The sequence below is a fragment of the Pollicipes pollicipes genome, unplaced genomic scaffold, assembly GCF_011947565.3.
Source record: "Pollicipes pollicipes isolate AB1234 unplaced genomic scaffold, Ppol_2.1 Scaffold_7261;HRSCAF=8764_pilon_pilon_pilon, whole genome shotgun sequence".
Taxonomy (NCBI): Eukaryota; Metazoa; Arthropoda; class Thecostraca; order Pollicipedomorpha; family Pollicipedidae; genus Pollicipes; species Pollicipes pollicipes.
In genome coordinates this window covers 2,478,783-2,496,666 of record NW_023597054.1, presented here as the reverse complement: position 1 = coordinate 2,496,666, position 17,884 = coordinate 2,478,783, and the positions used below count along the sequence as shown (strand labels likewise).

Genomic DNA, 17,884 nt, shown 5'->3' with positions numbered 1-17,884 from the left:
AATTTTATATTGAGTTATCTAATGCCGTTGTCGCATCTGCTTACAGTTTCCCTGATAAGTGTGTCGGCTCGTAGCCATGGCCTGACTTTAACCTGCTGCAGGTTAGCGATCTTAAGAGTTATGCCAATTTTATGTCAAATATCGTTCATCCAACTGCACACAGCTATGTAAAGTTTGGCGTGTCTGCGGTGCACTGTTCGGGAGTTACTCCGGAAAACCACCGGAGGGGGGGGGGGGGAGAGGCAAAGTGATTCCTTGCCTCGCCAAAGGTATACAATAAGTACGTGTGAGAATCAGGCGTATCTTCCGTTCCTTCGTGCCGGTTGCCGAGGCCGCTCTACAGTGTACAAATGAACAGCCAATCGGGCGGCACGCATCAACCACGTGACACGCGGTCATCAATTTGGCGGTTGACGTTTGGAACCCGTCGCAACGACGCGACCGGCCAGCGAGATGGCAGACACAACGTGCTGTGTCGGTAATTGTATTCAACGTCTAGACGAAGCCATGGTATTGCAGCGAGCAGTGTATGCACAGGTGTGAATGTTCCATGGCACGCCCATTGTGAAAAGAAAACAACTTGCAGGCAGAGCAGCAGCCCAACAAACCAGCGTGAGCGTGACGTGTGACTTTTGAGACGGATCGCTCGCCGCGTATGGGTCGCCAGTGCTCCAGCCATTCAGACCGACTCTGTGCGCTGCGCGCGCAGGGACGTGTCACATGCGGCGACCACCCAGCTAGGGGAGGAAGGCCTCCGCCGGCGGCGACACGCACGTGTACCGGTGGCTAGCGGAACAGAAGCTAACGCCCACCAGACCGGCCTGACTGTGCGTGGTGCAGGCGCCCAGACTGGTTATAACCGACGTTTCGACGCGCTTGACGGGCGTCCAGACCACCTCGCCGTCTGCCAGCAGCTGCGAGCCAGCTGGCGTGCCGCGTCCGCCTCCGCCTGCACGCTGAAGGCGCTGTCGTCAGCGGCGCTCAGGTTGAAGAGGCGCTGGCAGGCGGCGGCGTAGTCACCGCTCTCACCGCCGCCGCTCTCCTCCGAGATGGCCACAAAGCGCGAGCAGACGCGGAGCGCCAGCGACGGCACGGTGGCCGGCCACCAGCTGTACCAGAGCTGGCCCGGCTGGTCGGCGGCGAGCGGGCCGCTGCAGCCGCTGAGCTGGCAGCTGCCGTCCGGCCGCCAGCTCAGCGCCGTGCAGCTGGGCAGGTGGCCGCAGGCGGCAGCGCACGCCATCAGGCCCGGCCGCTGCTCACCGCTCCCGGCGGCACCACCGTCCGGCTGGCGGCGGTACAGCCGAGAGGTGACGCCTGGCTCCACCGCGTCCGGCAGCAGCAACAGCAGCAGCAGCGGCAGTCGGAGCAAGGTCAGCATTACCACCACCGTTCCAGGACGTGTCCGCCCAGCCTGAATCCTCCGACGCGACTCCGGGGCGCCTTCTTAAAGGCCGGGTGTGGGGCGGCGCTTGGTAATGGCAAACAGCGGTCCTCGGGGGTTGGGGGGGGGGGGGGGGGGCGTAAAGCTACCGACCTCTAAATATTGACTAAGAGGACAGCAGCAAAACGAGTATTTATTGAGATCCCGAGGGAGTTTTACTACCACGCAAGCACACATGCGTCGGAAAATGGCACAACAGCCGTGTTCCGAGCCCCATCCACTTGCGTACGGCAAAAGGCTAAATATTTGGCATAGACGTCCATTTCTCTGGGGATCCTTTGTTTTCGCCAGCAGCCGAGAGGCGTTCCTGAAGCATATTCCCGTGGGGAAATCACAAACGTAACGACGGCCACATCAATGTGACTGCCGCGCCGAAACATTGAATATGTTTGGCTGTTTTGAAGCACATTCATTGTGTGCCTCAAGGTCAGGTAGTCATACAGCAACCGAGATAGGTACGCCTGAATGGCGAAAACAGGAACCCAGCACCCCGAGATGCGGTTTATCGCCCTCATCTCTTATCATAAACGTTCAACTGGATTGAGCTTGACAGGCAGCCACCGCTTGCCCCCAGACCAGGGGCACAGCTAAAGCCTTGGTAAAGTGTGGGAGAGGCGAGGATTGACAAAAGGGCCCCTGATGATGACAGCTCCTCCCTTCTCTCCAAAGAGGAGAGGATCGCTAGATGCGGCTCACTTCATTTCGAGGCTGCACTATTTTCTATGTCTTATTTCTTTAATTTTTTAAACTGGTGCAGAAGCCAGAGGCCACCGCGAGTTGCAATTCTGTTCCTATCTTACAATCAGTAAACGATCTTACAACCAGCGCCAAAATGACGTCATGGAATTCACGGCCAGCGCTATGAATTTGCAATGGTTCAGTAACCTATTTTCCAACATATAACGCTCAGGAACTTTGCTATGATTTTTTTCTTGACTGCTGAGTTATTCACGACTTCGGGAAAGTATATCGTAGACAGAAGTGGGGCCACCAGTTTGTGTTAGTATGGCCAAATCATGCTCGTCTGGGTATGCTGGGCCTCATTCCAAATCAAGTGGCAAAATCTATATAACATAGTTTTGAACTTCGCGCTGGCGAGTCTAAGACATCAACCGACCCCCTGCGCTGCACCCTGCCGGACAGCCTGCGCGGCGCCGGCCCGCAGCTTACACCAGGCGACGGCCGGTGGGTAGACGAAAATGATGACGCTTCCGACAAAAACGCTTTGTTTGAACGCTTTAGAACATCAACCTGCACGTTCAGAAGATAGTCCGGGTGCATATTTTACCTGTACGGTCACGGGAGGATCAAGGACTTCGACAACGAGGGGGGGGGGGGGGGGCACGAGACATTGTGAGGGCCAACTGGAGTTTGGTGTCCACTCCCAAAAATAGCCTTGCATTTCGGTCATAACATTTCAAGACAAGTCGTATGTAATATACACATCAATATATATATATATATAATATATATATATATATATATATATATATATATATATATACTGATATAAGTTTATATTTACTTCCCCATTTATTTACTAAATACGGAAACCCGTCTTACTGTGCACAGCCCTATAAAGCGTAGGCGTGCCACATGCATACACATAGAGCTCACTCATGTTCTACAGATTATTTCAAATGCTGTGATTCTGAGGCAAGTGTTTCGGAACAGCAGGCAAAACAAACTTGAGTTGGCTGCTAACAACCATCAAACCAAGCATGGGCTTGATTTCTAGCTTACGTTTTTATGGCTAGCCGGCTGGGTGATGTAATCAGCTAATGGCTCATGACTAATGCAGCATTTATCCCTTGTTTTTAGGAGTACAACGTGTTAAAACATTTAAAATATGTTAATAACATGATGCGCTAGTAAAGTGAGTGGCACACACTAAACAGCCAATGGAAATGACACATACGACGTCGGCGGCATGTAAAACTACGTTCGGCAATCGCGCGTAAATAATTTATCGGCGCATATTCGACTGCTGCTCTAAGGCGAAGGCACCAATGCTAACAGGGACGGAACCTGAGCGATCATGGGTGCCGCAGGATGCCAACAAAGTGGCTCTCGTCAACAAGTATAGGGCCCTCAGAGCAAGCAAAAGGAACGCAAGACCAACGTGGTGGCCCCTAAACGATAGGTAGTCCCGGCAGGCTGACACATAAGGCCCTGGTCATAGCACAAGGACCCTCCGAGCAAAGGGGAATCAGTCAAGACCATAAATGAGTACCCCTGTGAGATCAAGAGTGCACGGGCAGGTTAGCAACACGAACCCCGATAGGAGGGGTGCCGGAAGTTAGTTTAGTGGTTAAAGCGTCTGCTTTGACCATTGCGCGTGGGAGAGACCAGAGGTACGGGGTTCGAATCCTCCCGGTGCCGTGCCCTTCCTGCCAGGGTGAGAGGCAGGCGATGCCATATAGCATCAGCAGCTAATTACGTCGTAAAAGTCCCAATGACGAGCAATGAGAATATCGCAGGTGTGTCGGCAGGTTGACCGGACGAGATCCACGAAAAGGACCCCTGAGCAACCGAGAATACCCCGGCAGGTTAAGATATGGGACCCGGCTATACCTCACGGAGCCCTTCTGGCGAATGGAAAGAATCCGTGGAAGGGCCCGCGATTGACAAGAGTGCCCCGGCACGTTCATAGGAAGGGCTCCAACAACAGCGCAGTGCCCTCCGAGCAAATGCAAAGAAATGAACGGCAATGTGGAATGCTCCTTTACGATTGAAATGATCCTACAAGGGGGCATATGGGTCTCCCGGAAAGGGCATGGGCCTCTAGACAGTGTAATGAAGCTTAAGATTTCCAATTTACAACTTTTACCAATCAGTGAATAGCTATTTTCCTTCTTCTCATACGGCCTTTACTTTCGCTTAGATTTGTTCTTGGTCGCATGGAAGTGCAGAGATACCCAATTTTGTTGTGTTTTGTGTTTAAAAGCTGCACCTGTTCCGCCAGCGATGGCCCCCTCGGAACCAATGGGCTCCTTCGGGGCCCAAAGGGGGCCATGACCCCGTGCCCCTTCCCTCCGGATCCGCCCCTGATGTAGTGCAAAAGTAAGCCAAAGACAGCTTTAATCTGAAAAGTGGGCCAGCCAGTTAACACTTCCCCCCCCCCCACCTTGAAAAGTGGGGGCATGGCCACCTGCTCCCCCTCCTGTTCCTACACCCATGCGACCACGGTATGAAATGACCACGGCGTGAAATGGATGCTCATTGTCGCACAATGAAGCCCTTACTCGTAGCAGTTTTGGCCCACCATTTTCCTCTGGTGTCGCGGGCAATAGAAGCTGCCATATCCATAAAGTCGCCGCAACAGCGACAAATAATGGTAGTGTTGAAAGTGCCTTCGAAATCGCATGCACTTCATGCCTGTTCTTCGCCTTGCTCCTAACATTTCGTTGCGATCAATGATTAAGGTGGGGTGGCGGTGGGATTGAAGTGCGGTGTTGTAAGATACATCAAACTTCATTCCACTGTAAGTGTTGGGCGTGCATAGAAGCGTAACTGTATGAAGTTGCCGTTTCATAAATAGCCATTACCTGTGCAAGTAAAGTACTGCAAATACCACGAAATTCCCAACATTGCGACCGCAAACAAGCATTGGCCGGCTGAGCCCGATGTTAAGTGATAGCCCACGTGATATTCAGTTACGCTGCACTTGGCATAGGGCAGTGGTTAGCATCAGCAAATGCTGAGAGAGGTTACGGTACACATTGGTACCTGATGTTACCAGCCTCCACCCCTCACTTAAGCTCCAACAACTCCAGACCTCTAAACTGTGAAGAAAGTGGGCAAAACTTAGGGAGACATATTTCCTGATGTATTTTATGGCCAGCTTGTCATCTTTCACTGTCCAGGCACCCAAATTTATTAATTGGAATTGTGCCCCTGCACTCTTTCATAACTGTCATGTAATCAGCATTTTTTGAAACTTTTGCCAGGTGATAAAACATGAAAAAGTACACTTTCCAGGAATCAGAAGTGATGCACATGAAAATGCTAAATTGCTATGCTTGACAGCCAGCAAATCTATGCAGGATCAGTTTTGATTCTTATTTGAAGGTGGAACCAGTATCAATTCTATAGTACAGCCACACAAAATGAGTGACATTTTGCCTTCTGTCCATGCATGTCCAGCTTAGGAGCATAGCTATGGTGAGATATGAACTATGCTATTAATCCAGTAACTTTCTGGTGAATGGTAAGTGGATATTTTGTTTTCACAAATAGGTTTCTGTTCTTTATCAGTGACCTTTTTTCAAGGATAACTTGAGTACCTTGAACCATGGACTACCCACAATTCCATGCACTAGGTAATTCATGCCCAAGCTGTGAACTGATCTGATGGGCAAATGACATTCTTCAGAGTCCTAATGAGTCTTTAAGGAGGCTAAGGAGACTCCCTTCTGTTTTTCTTCAGTGCCAGTGCCAACCATAACTGACATGAGGACCTTTTCACCAGCACTGGCATGGAGTTATGCAGCACAGTCATTAATGGCAGTCCTTTCCCCTGACAATGACCCAGTAGAAAAGTGATGATGCACATAAGAACTGTGTACTAGCAAACAATACTGTGTGTGTTTATGACAATCATTTCCATGAGGTCATTGTGATTGAGCCCCTCTGCAGACAGCTGGTCGCCTTACGCTGGTCCGTCTCAGATGCGCCGTCGGAATGCCAGTGGTCCAGCGCCTGAACACGCGGCCCAGTACCACCGGCTGACGGCCGTCGGCGACGGGCAGTTCTGCGACGAGCAGGTTGGAACAGCGAGTTATGGTCCGCTGGCCCAGCGGTCTGGTTTGCGGTACACTTTGTCCCAAAAAGACTCGTTGCGGCTATAAGAAATGGAACCACATCGGGAACGGCGTGAGAACACTGTGCTGTCTGCTATGGGTAGTTATGGCTCAGCTATGTCGAGGTCGTTCAGCCACTGTTCGGCATGGAGGCCCACCGGTCGTGCTCCGCTGGCCGTTCGAGCTGTGGCCTGCTGGCCATTCGACCTGCGTTCCGCTGGCCGTTCGAGCCGTGTCTGTCCGCTGGCCGTTCGAGCCGTGTCCCGCTGGCCGTTCGAGCTGTGCGTCGTCCGTCTCACGGACGCTGGCCGGCGTAGTTTCAGACAGTGCGGAAGCCGATCCCGTGGAAAAGCATCTTCCTGGCGTCATTCTTGTTCGCCGGCGGCACCACACTGCTCGTCATGGGCAGCTTGCTTGTATCCGGCTTTTTCGACGAGCGGGTAAGCGGGCGGGGGTCGGGACTCAACCCCGTCCGTGACGTCGGCGGACGGGCTGTTCACGGTCCACTGACCGTGAGCATCCGTTCGCGGACACGCAGCTGCGGTTGGTCGCCGCTTCCCCCGCCCTGATGATCAGCGAACTGTTAGTGCTGTCCATATGTGCGCCGAACACCGCGTGTTTTTATATTAGCGGCCTGTGGGGTTGTCGCAGCCGGTGTTCCGTACGTGTGCGGGCCACCCAGGTACAGTGACGCCATATGTTTCCGCAGTACGCCGACCGCACCTGGCCCCTGATCGTGCTGGGCCTCATCATGTTCGTGCCGGGCGCCTATCACGTGCGTATGGCATACCTGGCCTACATCGGCTACGACGGCTACTCATTCGAGGACATTCCCAGCTTCGACTGAGCCGTCCGGTGTAGCCGGCTCCGCTGGCCGGTGGCCGGCTGCCGGAGGGCACGCCACCGCTGGCCGGTGGCCGGCTGCCGGAAGACACGCCACCGCTGGCTGGTGGCCGGCTGCCGGAGGGCACGCCACCGCTGGCCGGTGGCCGGCTGCCGGAGGACACTCCACCGCTGGCCGGTGACCGGCTGCCGGAGGGCACGTCACCGCTGGCTGCATATAGCTGCGATGCAGCTCACCAGTGACATCCAATCATTCTGTAGGTACCGTTTTGTGCACGAGGCTGCTGCTGAGGCTGCTGAGGCTGCTGACAACTGGCTACGGTATGATGGTCTCCGTGTTTCTGTTCCATCAGACGGGCATGGACGATGTGCTGAAGTGTGCGCGCTCAGGCCCGTGTTGTGAGGTGCGCTCAGGCACGTGTTGTGAGGTGCGCTAAGGCACGTGTTGTGAGGTGCGCTCAGGCACGTGTTGTGAAGTGCGCTCAGGCACGTGTTGTGAGGTGCGCTCAGGCACGTGTTGTGAGGTGGGCGCGGGCCAGTGACGGAAGCGGGGCGGAGCGGTTATCGGCGGGCGGCGCTCCTGTCCATGTGGTACTCACGCCGCCCGCACCGCCTTACCCGTCGAGGCCCGTCTCTCGTGGCCCTGGTGATGGCGCCATCAGCTGCTGAGCTTGCGGTCGGCAGTTAACGGCCTTTTTATCGACGTCATGCTCGGTGCTTATTTTGTTTAGTGTGCTTGTCTGTAATGAATATGCGTATTGTGCCTCCTAGACCGTTTGTATTGTCATTCGACGGGGCCACACAGTACTGCATGTTCATTCTTCCCTTTCTCCGTTCGCACATTTCACTGACTGGCAAACGGAGCTGCCCAAATCAGTGGAACGTGGTCCGAGACGCCGGCGAAACGTACAATGTGTATTGGGTTTTACACTGGCAGTATGTAAGGTAGCGGTTTGATCGCAGGCTTGCAACGGTTGGACACGGCACTAGCACCGCCCAATTATGCACATGATCAAGTTTGGCCACAGCCATTCTGTTAACAAAAACATTGGTGTTTTCAAAACCGTGATTCATGGTTATTACTGGGAGCTATATGTGATCACACTGCACGTTGCCATTGTCCGCAAGCTCCTCCACACGTGATGTGAAGGACGTGCGCTGTCGCATCTGGGCGAAACGACCTGACAATGAATGAGCGGTCTTGCATTGGATCAGACAACAAGCTGACCAAGAACGCAGTTTGAGAGGCGGACGTGTCTAACGTCATCTTATAAGGGGTGTCCGTGACCTGAAGCGATCATGAACCTGGAACAGTCCCGTTAGCACAACACACGATATTAAGTCTCCAACAGACAAGGGATGAAGCATCAATTTTCGGGGACACGGGCGCTACAGGGTCTTTCTTGTACATAACACCGTTTCATTTCCTGGCGGTAATCTTTGGTGCACATACAGTGGGTAATATACATCCACAAAGCGGATTAATATATGCTGTAAGGGGGCCAAACTTCCTCATTTCACCGAATTAGAACAATATAAACACATGTATTCGGCATATACTTTGTCGCCACACGGTTTCTCTGACTGCAAACGAATAAGGATTACAATTTTGAGGCCATTTTATCGCCACCACCGCCTCTTCCCTTTCGGTTAAGCTTAACACATGATACAGTTCCTACTCCTAAAATACATCACCAGGTGCCAAAAAACGGCTGCCACGCCATAGTCGTGTACCACCGCTTGCCGGGCTTGTGGTAATTTTCCTGACATTTTGTCGTATTCACCGAGCCCTCCAACCCGAGCCAAGTCCTTACGGGAACGGTGCATGAAAATGCCTGGTCGATCGTCGAGAAAAGCCTCAGATGACCCCACATCTAGGATCCACGTGTTCTACAATAGAACCTAACGTGTTCCACGATAGGGCCTACCGTGTTCTACAATAGGGCCTACCGGTCACAGTTTATGAAAAATCACAGTTTGAATTCGTCTAGAAAGCGTGGCCGCGACCTGTCAGCGCGCCGCCGGCCACGCGGGCCTCCGTGCCGCTGGTGACGCTGCGTCACGCGCGGCGCCCAGCGGCGTGCGTCGCACGCATCGACCGTACATGGAAGTCACGCTTGAAGCGGACCGACATAATGCGAGCGCGCGCAGCCTCCGGCGCCCGCCGCCGTACAAATACAAAACAATGCGCTGCGGCCGCCGTCGGCGGAGGCGGCCTCACCCGGCGCCCGCCGGACGGCACGCACCTGACGCTGACGGGCCTGGCCGTCAGGCGGCTACGAGTCGGCCGGACCGGGCTTGGTCAGCCGCTTGGCGCCGCGGCTGGCCGGGCCCTTGGGCTTGGCGAACTTGGGCCGATGCAGCATCTTTTTGGGGTGGATCTCGTCCATCAGGAACTGCTCGGTCAGCTCGCTGGGGTCATCCACCTCGATCTGCCGATCAAACGGAAGGGTCCAGTCGCAGACGCCAGACTAAGGCATACGGCCAGCAGGTGCGCCGGCGGCGGGTCGTCCCAATGCGGCCATAAACGCGCCACTGTCTATTTCAGGAGGCGCTGGCGTGGCTGTTACCCCGCTGCGTGGGGGGACACAGTGGGAGCCTACCGATCCGGACTGGTCAGCCGTGTCTACCTCACACTGACCAGCCTGGACAGGGCGCGTGAGCCGAAGACAGCGCCCACCAGCCGAACACAGGACAGGCACATGACATCACGGCGGCCGGTTCACAGCTCTGGTCACTTACAGGGAGACCATGGCAACGTCCAGGTGGACCGATCCCGCCCACCTTTTTGGTGATGCTCAGCTGGCACTGGTTCTCTATGACGTCGATGACTGAGGACTTGCAGCTGGAGTACAGCATGCGCTCCCGGATGGAGCAGTTGTAGCCGGGCATGGAGTAGATGAACACTGGCGGGGCGGCACACAGGTCGGCACGCGTCCGTCTCAGGCCGACCGCGGCCGTCCGCCTCAGGCCGACGCGGCCGTCCGCCTCAGGCCGACCGCCGCCGTCCGCCTCAGGCCGACCGCGGCCGTCCGCCTCAGGCCGACCCGCCGTCCGCCTCAGGCCGACCGCCGCCGTCCGCCTCAGGCCGACCACCGCCGTCCGTCCCACACAGTCGGCATTCCTCCCCCACCCCCTCGCGTACGGAGTGGCTGCTCGGCGCCCACGACAGAGCTGTGGTGGTCTTCCTTTGGCATATAGCGGGCCTTACAGGCGCCAGTCCAATACACACTGCGTCAGGCACCGGCGCCCGCGTCCTCTAAAATTCCGCGCAGTTCAAGCGCAGCTCTCGCGGGCAGCAGGTTGAGCCTACCAAACATATTTCTAGCTTTGTGCTTGTCAACTTGAGGGAAAAATCACGAATGACGGCTTTTTCAGAAAATTTCAATGAAGAATGCGGCAAACCCCAGCACTTTTGTCCAAACGTCACATCACACGGTGGCTTTATGTCCGGCTACAACGCGGGTACCAAAGCCCCATAGTGCCCATACGCAAGCTTAAGATTTCAAAAGCATCGCAACGTAAAGACCACGAGACGAACACGAAAAAGCAGGAGATGTCGCGTCTCCGCCACTAAAACTAAATGACATTTTTTCAGTGAGCAAGATTTACTTTCACAACATCGCTTTAAAAGTATAAATTTCCACTCAGATGTCTCGACATCAGATTTAACAAGGCATACCTTGCTCTTTAAGCTGAGACGAATCGATCAGCATAGACGGCAACTCGGGGTGATCTACACCGCCGCAGCTTGCACCGTTGTGCAAATAGGATAGCATGTATGGCCTCAGAGCCTATGCGGCCGGCTCGTATCGCCGGCGAGTTCTGTGTTCAAACCTGGCAACTCCATGACGACGCCGGTCCCGCACAGTGGCCAGCACCCACTCACCGAGACTGTGGAACTGGTCACCCTCGTACTGGTGGCTGAACACGTACAGGTGATAGCGCGCGTGGTCGGTGGGCACGTGCCGTGCGAGCGCCGCCGCCGGCGTGGTGTCGGCCGCCGCCAGGTTAATGGTCTCCTTGTCCAAGTCTGCGGCAAGCGCGCCGGAGCCCGGTCACACGCGCCCGGCCCTGTCGGGACTGCGGTGAACCGCTCTCGACAGGGGCTGACAGCCAGGCGGCCCACAGGGGGGGGGGGGTCGTCAGCCCGGTCACAGGTCACCAGGCGGCTCACACGAGGGGTCGTCAGCCCGGTCACAGGTCACCAGGCGGCTCACACGAGGGGTCGTCAGCCCGGTCACAGGTCGCTGGCCGGCGCCGAAGACGACGGACGGCGTCATACGGAGTGGGCCGCGCTCCACAACACGCCCCGCCCACCACCAGAGCGCGTTTCCTTCATCCGGGGGAGGGGGGGGGGGGGAGGGCGGTCAGATGGCCGGGGACAGACTGCCTGCTACACAGCGGTACATCCGGTGGGCAAAATCTGCACAGTGCCTGTCCCAACGGGCCACTTGGCCGCGCTCGTTTCAGCCGGAGGCGTCCGCCGGAAGCGACACGCATCCAATATTGATGGGAGTTGTACTGTGATGTTGCAATGACACTGCGAATTGGAAATGGGGTCCTTCATGTGTATTCTGCTACAGAATTCAATTCATCGTTGTTCTTGGCGAAGGTTTGGTCAGTTCAACAAAAGGATGATATCTCAGCACAAAAGACTTGCTGAAGTTAGGTGCTGGCACTAGGCTGCACCACCATAATGGGAGCCAGGCTCATGTCGAAGGGAGCGCCCGTGACCCGGCGCCCCGGAACTGACCTATGCTCAGCTGTACGTAGTTCACCCTGCCCTGGGACAGACCGGCCACCTCGTCCAGCGCCTCGCGGCTGATCGGGAAGGACACGCTGCCCATCGTCTGCTGCTTGGTGTCCACCGACACGTCCACCCCCACCTGTCCGCAAGGTGGCACCGTATGTGGACACGGTGCACGGGCGGAGAACGGAGCAACGAGACAAAGAACGGAGCGACATCCCGCCGTCTCAGTGTACGCCTTCTGGCGGCCAGGCGCGCAGGGTACACGGCAAGGGGCGGAGAACGGAGCAACGAGACAAAGAACGGAGCGACATCCCGCCGTCTCAGTATACGCCTTCTGGCGGCCAGGCGCGCAGGGTACACGGCCAGGCAGACCCGCAGCACCTCAGCCCCTCCTTTAGCCATACTGATTTTCGAAGCATCTGGACGTTTGAACGTAACGTTGAGTCATTCCTGCGCCCATTCATGGGCGGGAAAACCTGTTGCAAATGACAGGACAGCATCAGAACACCTGTGGACTCGCTATCCTAACTAGGGCGCTCCTTCCAGGCTGCCGGCGCTCAGTTTCGAACCTCACCTCTGCCCTCTTGATCTCATCCCTCTCCTCCTCGGCCATGGAGCGAGGGGCGGGCGCCTTCTGGGCACGCAGATGGCGCCGGTAGCCGGTCAGCGTCACGTCCTCCTGACAGCACCAGTCACAACACCGTGTCACAACAGCGTGTCACAACACCGTGTTACAACAGCGTGTCACAATAGCGAGGCCAAACTTCAGATTGGCGTCCAAAGTGCCCCAGAACCCAGAAGTGTCCCAGAACCTAGACACCTTTTAAGCAAAAGATTATTGGTGCTTATTTAAGGTCAGGGATCTTTTTGACCTGTCAGAGGTCATGGCAATCAGAATCCTACAAGGCTTCTTTGAGTCTTGCATTTGAACAGAAGCATCAAAGTTTGAAGCCTACGTTCACAAAAACAAAAAGGTTTACCTGAGTCATTTTAGGTCAGTGACCTATCCTGAGATTTAAGAAGTCTATGGAAGATGTATGATATGGTTCCTGTTATCAACACATTTGAAATGAGTACCAGAAACTAAGTCGGAAACCATTCCGCACAGCACGCCCTAGAGTAACAAAACAGGTTGGTTTTGACCCTTGGTCTGAACTTCATACCTGATCCTATGTCAATGGAACTTGTTCATGCAATTTGTGTGTTCCCTAAGAAACTATCTCACAGATGTATGGCTTCATCTAACACTCTGTTGTTGCATCAGCTTGAAGAATTCCCTAGAAATCGTCTTCACTGCATTCATGGCCTGACCTTGGCCTGCCACAGGTCAGCAACCTTACAGGTACATGTGAATTTTGGATATCAAACGATCCATTATTCAATTATCTTCAGGAATATGGCGCGACCGCGCCGCGCTGTTCGGAAATCACGCCGGAAAAACCTCCGAGGGAGGCTAAACTAACGCCGCGAGCGCGTGTTAACAACTAAAGGAAAAACAAAACCTTCGAGGGAGGCTAAACTGACGCCGCGAGCGCGTGTTAACTAAAGGCAAAAACCTTCGAGGGAGGCTAAACTGACGCCGCGAGCACGTGTTAACAACTAAAGGCAAAAATCTTCGAGGGAGGCTAAACTGACGCCGCGAGCGCGTGTTAACAAGTAAAGGCAAAAACCTTCGAGGGAGGCTAAACTGACGCCGCGAGCGAGTGTTAACAACTTAAGGCAAAACCTTCGAGGGAGGCTAAACTGACGCCGCGAGCGCGTGTTAACAACTAAAGGCAAAAATCACCTTTGTTGTGCCAAAGACTTCATCCTTGATCTGGGCCCCACCAAATTCCTTCTTGAGTGTGGCCTTTGTAGAGGCATACAGCATCTTCTGCCTGACTGGCGAGTCATCCGGTGACCATGTGATCAGCAGCCACTCAAAGCCCATTGAATTCTTGGAGTCTAGCCTGCAACAGTGCCATTTATGTTACCTTTATGTGGGCATGTGCTATGTACACTGAAGTCACTTCAGCTACAACCATATGTTAATGCTTTTGCACATCAGTGAGTGCTGTAACATCACAGCCCACCATCACAGCCCTGTAATGGGCAATACTGTCCCCATGACAAGATGCATGGTTAACAAGGTTGAATAGAAATGGCAATGAATGGACTTGAGCTTCTCATTTTGCAGTATCATGAGTTACAAATTCTGACAATGACAGCTCCATATATCCAGTTTCAAAAAGCTGGGAGGTTGCTGGTTTAACAACTAGCAAACATGGGTAACACTACCCATTCCACAAGTTTCAGGCTATGCCCATGCATCATAGCAACACTCAACCTGCCATGCCAATGTTCAATGTGTCAAGCTATTTATGCAACACAAACACCACTTGAAATATGATTCAGGGGTGTCATTTACTTTTCAGTCAGGGTTCAAAGTGGGGTGGAGGCTATATTTATGCTCCAGCTTTCCCTGCACTTCAGGAAGAAAATGGCCAATGGAGCAAATCAGGAAAAAGCCATTTTTGGGCATATTTTGAGGGCAGGGTTTTATATTTTTTGCTGTCTCTCCCCCCCCCCCCCCCCCCCACTCATGTTGTGAAAGCATGCCCCTGTGCTGACTTGTTACAATATAGCATTTGAATTGAACATTTCATGGATAGTGTTGTTTGGCCGGCAACTCCTGTTATCTACAAAACACTTTTGCAGGTCTAGCCATTGATAAACAGACCTATACAGGATGTATGTCGGCTGCTTGTCATCTGTGAGATCTGGAACTGTGCTGTCCCAGTCAGTTTCCCAGGTAGACTCAGCAGGAACATGGGTGTGGAGGCTTAACTGCTCTGCAAGAACAATGATGGAGTTACACCACTTCAGCATACACACATGAAAAATGCAAACAGCAGCTCACTTTTTTGCACAATGGTGCAATGTGTCTCAAGACATTATCCTTGTGTCTGAGATGAGACTGCTTTCCAAAGTAGCTTTATGCTTCTCAAGCATCAAGATGCCAGTGGCTGTGAAAATGATAGTGATGAGTGTGGTCTTTACACAAAACTCAGCACACAAGTTGTACATGGTTGTTGTGATTACTTGGTGGTGTAGGAGAGTTGTGCAAGAAGTCATCCAATGTTCATCCACTTACAGGAATCACCTGATCCATGAACATTTAATGCATCCATGTTTCTTTTGCTTACCATCTTCAATGGATATTTTGATGGCCCTGACACTTCCATTTCTGCAGCTGCCAAAAAATGTCATCAACTCCTGGTTGGCTACAATCCCTGTTTGGTGGGACATCTTTCCTCTGTAAAGAATGAAGAAAGTGGTCATGAGGAGGATTTCCTTACATCATCATTCTCTGTTGGCAGTCAGCAGCAGCCACCAACCTGAAACCATATTGAGGCAATCACACCTCCCTCCTTCCTTGTTCTCCTCCTCTTCCCCGCTCCATGGCATGGTTCTAAAAATTATCAATGGTTGGTTTCTAGCATCAAATTTACAAAGCTTAATAATCTTTTCATCGAGACCTGCTGCAGAGAATAGCCAGGTCCCAGGTCACTCTGCCACCCAGCTGAGGTGTTATCCTTGAATGCTGGCGGAACATTTTTGTATGACAAATATTGGTTTGGCTTGATGGTGGAGCCAGACAGCACTGCAGCACGCAGTGGTGTCTTTAAGAACATCTATCATGCAGCAAGACAACTGGCATGCATGAGAAAACGACCCCCGTCGACAATGTTGCCTTAGTTCTGAACTGTCATTGTTCCAGACTACACCAAAGAACATCAGTCCATAACAATATCCCTTGATGTCAATACTTCTATACCCTGCCAGCTACTGTCTCTGAACATGGAATCCTAAAATGCTAATCAGGAGCCTAGGCTGGTAGTCATTGATCATAGGTTTTGGAAACCATATATTGAAATTAAACATTGTCATCATTACTGTAGTTTCAATTATCACCCACTTTCACCCCATTAGTCATTCCAGTGGCTCCATTGTAATAGCCCAGGTGGTTAGAGTGCCTGCCTCCTGATATTTATGTGCTTTCTCTTCAATTTCAGGCCCTCTGGCTGCTTGCTAGTTGCCCTTGACTGTGACAGCCTTTAACTGGTGACTTCAGCCACACTGGAGTTCAGATGATGTCAGAGGGCGGCAAATCCCCTTCTGTGTATTGCTGTATATCTCCAACTCTCTATACACCCCTCCCCTGCTACATGGCTCCATATGTCCAGAAGAAAGCAGGTCAGTTATATATTCACTTAAAAGCCACTGTGCCAATCCTTATGAGCAGGGTAGATCTGAGTACAGTTACATATATACTCAACATACTGAGTGTACTCATCATTTGTCAATCAGACTGAGATGGTGATCAGTCAGTGGCAGCAGCTGAGCTAGAAGTCAGGAGAATTCAGAGGGCAGGACAAGGCACCAAATATTGCAGCACATTTAGCTCTTTTCACAAAACTTTGCTGATGACCAGGAAATGTATTATTATTGGATAGGTCTGGGCTTAGGCAGCACACACTACTTAGCATGGGCTATGACCCCAGAAATCTAGCAATTGAAAATCTTGTCATGCAACATAAGTTTAATGTATTATGCAAGTTTGAATGGGCATTCACCATTGATTCTTCTGTTACCTGTGGACCCAGCAAAAATATTAAAGTCACATAATGTTGGCAACTGCTGTAAGGATATCTTTTATTGCAGTCCAGTTCTTTAGTTTGTTATTTTGTAGTCATTGAACTGAAAGGGCACATCCAGCACAGTTTTGGCAAGACATCCAAAGCCCCTATTAAGTAGTATGGTATTTACTGCTTCCTGATGGAATTGGACCAGGTTGGATCGGCCTGAGCTGAACTGAGATCAACTATACTGTGTTGGATTGCCCTGAGCTGATCTGAGATTAATTGGGCTGGGCCAGTGGCAGTCAGGTTATGCATGTTGGGTTAGTGTAGATTAGCTTAAAGGGACATGGGAGTTCAGGAGCAAGGACTGGTGCCTTAACTTGCCAGAAATATATTCCTGGACCTTTAGGGTGACCAGCATTCAACTGTTGATCATATTTTCATGGTTTCCTCATAACTATGTCCAAAAACAGACCTACACTTAATCATATGTTGTATTTTATTCACTGGCATTTTTTGAGAACACACATAGCAGACAGTTGAGGAATGGTTTGAAATCCTTTTGAATACTGAACTATCATATGCCAAAAAAATTAAACTCCATACACCATATCATCATGTAATGTCATTAGGGCTTTAAGACACTCCTCTGCTCAGGCTATATGGCATTGCCTGTCTCTCATCATAGGCCTTATAGTTGTCTGGATCTGTAACTGCACATGTATGTCAATATGTAGAATACACCATGACTGCTGGTATAGCAAAAACCACATAAAAGTAGCAGAGCCTAGCAGACACAACTTAATAGCAGCAATGTCACAATGAAAAAGGACAGATGAAGGTTATAGAAAAGACAATGGCACTAAGTTCATGTTTCATGCTGGCATTTCATGAAGGATTAGACTGGCTACATTCCAGTGAAATACCTCATTTTAGAAGACTACTTACTTTACTTCAGTTAACACCTACAAAAATATATGTCACACAGAGGACCATTAAACCAGGAAACACTGTCAATACTCTGAACAAAGGATCTTTACAGCAAACAAAATTGAGTGACCGTGATAGCCATGGTTAATTTAAGCCTCCAGGGCAGCCCATCCCCGCCCAGACTGATCGCCAGCTCGTCAATCACCCCTGGACGCTGGATCTCGCAAACCACATCGGAAGCATGAAGGTTAAAACAGCATGCCAACAACGCCTGGGGCATAAATTGCACTCCTCGCGTTGTTTTCCACTTGCCTATGTGTTCAGGTTTCACGAAGTACCACCACTGCCGAACCGCTCCAACGTTTGAAGCAATGCATATGCTATTATTTGTTGTATCGCCTTGTTACAGGCGTGTTACGGGCCTCACGCCTAATGCGCTGGAAACGTCACCGCTTGGCCGGCGCACAGGAGCTTCCATATCCATTTCGTGTTC

The 17,884-nt window shown here is 52.2% G+C and overlaps 2 protein-coding genes across 3 annotated transcripts; one reads left to right on the top strand and one right to left on the bottom strand.

The window, feature by feature from the left end:
- The first annotated feature begins 4,903 nt into the window (after positions 1-4,903).
- Positions 4,904-7,175, top strand: LOC119112675 (transmembrane protein 230-like). Of its 2 annotated transcripts, none has more exons than XM_037236920.1 (4): positions 4,904-4,925; positions 6,112-6,207; positions 6,561-6,683; positions 6,953-7,175. In XM_037236920.1, the coding sequence occupies exons 2-4, from the start codon at positions 6,112-6,114 to the stop codon at positions 7,088-7,090; spliced, it is 357 nt and encodes a 118-aa protein (XP_037092815.1). In that variant the 5' UTR covers positions 4,904-4,925; the 3' UTR covers positions 7,091-7,175. The 2 variants fall into 2 exon arrangements, with proteins under 2 accessions (XP_037092815.1, XP_037092814.1); XM_037236919.1 differs by lacking the exon at positions 4,904-4,925 and adding an exon at positions 5,606-5,651.
- Positions 7,176-9,158: 1,983 nt separating this feature from the next.
- LOC119112674 (twinfilin-1) lies at positions 9,159-17,812 on the bottom strand. The gene is made up of 9 exons (XM_037236918.1): positions 17,704-17,812; positions 15,025-15,134; positions 14,559-14,670; positions 13,626-13,788; positions 12,414-12,518; positions 11,843-11,975; positions 10,976-11,119; positions 9,871-9,992; positions 9,159-9,518 (listed from the first exon to the last, which is right to left on the bottom strand). The coding sequence occupies exons 2-9, from the start codon at positions 15,125-15,127 to the stop codon at positions 9,363-9,365; spliced, it is 1,038 nt and encodes a 345-aa protein (XP_037092813.1). The 5' UTR covers positions 15,128-15,134; positions 17,704-17,812; the 3' UTR covers positions 9,159-9,362.
- Between the last annotated feature and the right edge of the window lie 72 nt (positions 17,813-17,884).

What these genes read in the sequence shown, in the direction of transcription:
- LOC119112675 (XM_037236919.1), top strand. An exon ending in GGCAGTTCTGCGACGAGCAG is followed by an intron (nt 6,208 to 6,560) that starts GTTGGAACAGCG and finishes TGGCCGGCGTAG; the next exon opens with TTTCAGACAGTGCGGAAGCC. An exon ending in CCGGCTTTTTCGACGAGCGG is followed by an intron (nt 6,684 to 6,952) that starts GTAAGCGGGCGG and finishes ATGTTTCCGCAG; the next exon opens with TACGCCGACCGCACCTGGCC.
- LOC119112674 (XM_037236918.1), bottom strand. Translation starts at nt 15,127, where the DNA reads ATGTCCCACCAAACAGGGATTGTAGCCAACCAGGAGTTGATGACATTT. An exon ending in AAGTCTTTGGCACAACAAAG is followed by an intron (nt 12,519 to 13,625) that starts GTGATTTTTGCC and finishes TGGTGCTGTCAG; the next exon opens with GAGGACGTGACGCTGACCGG. An exon ending in ATGAGATCAAGAGGGCAGAG is followed by an intron (nt 11,976 to 12,413) that starts GTGAGGTTCGAA and finishes CCTTGCGGACAG; the next exon opens with GTGGGGGTGGACGTGTCGGT.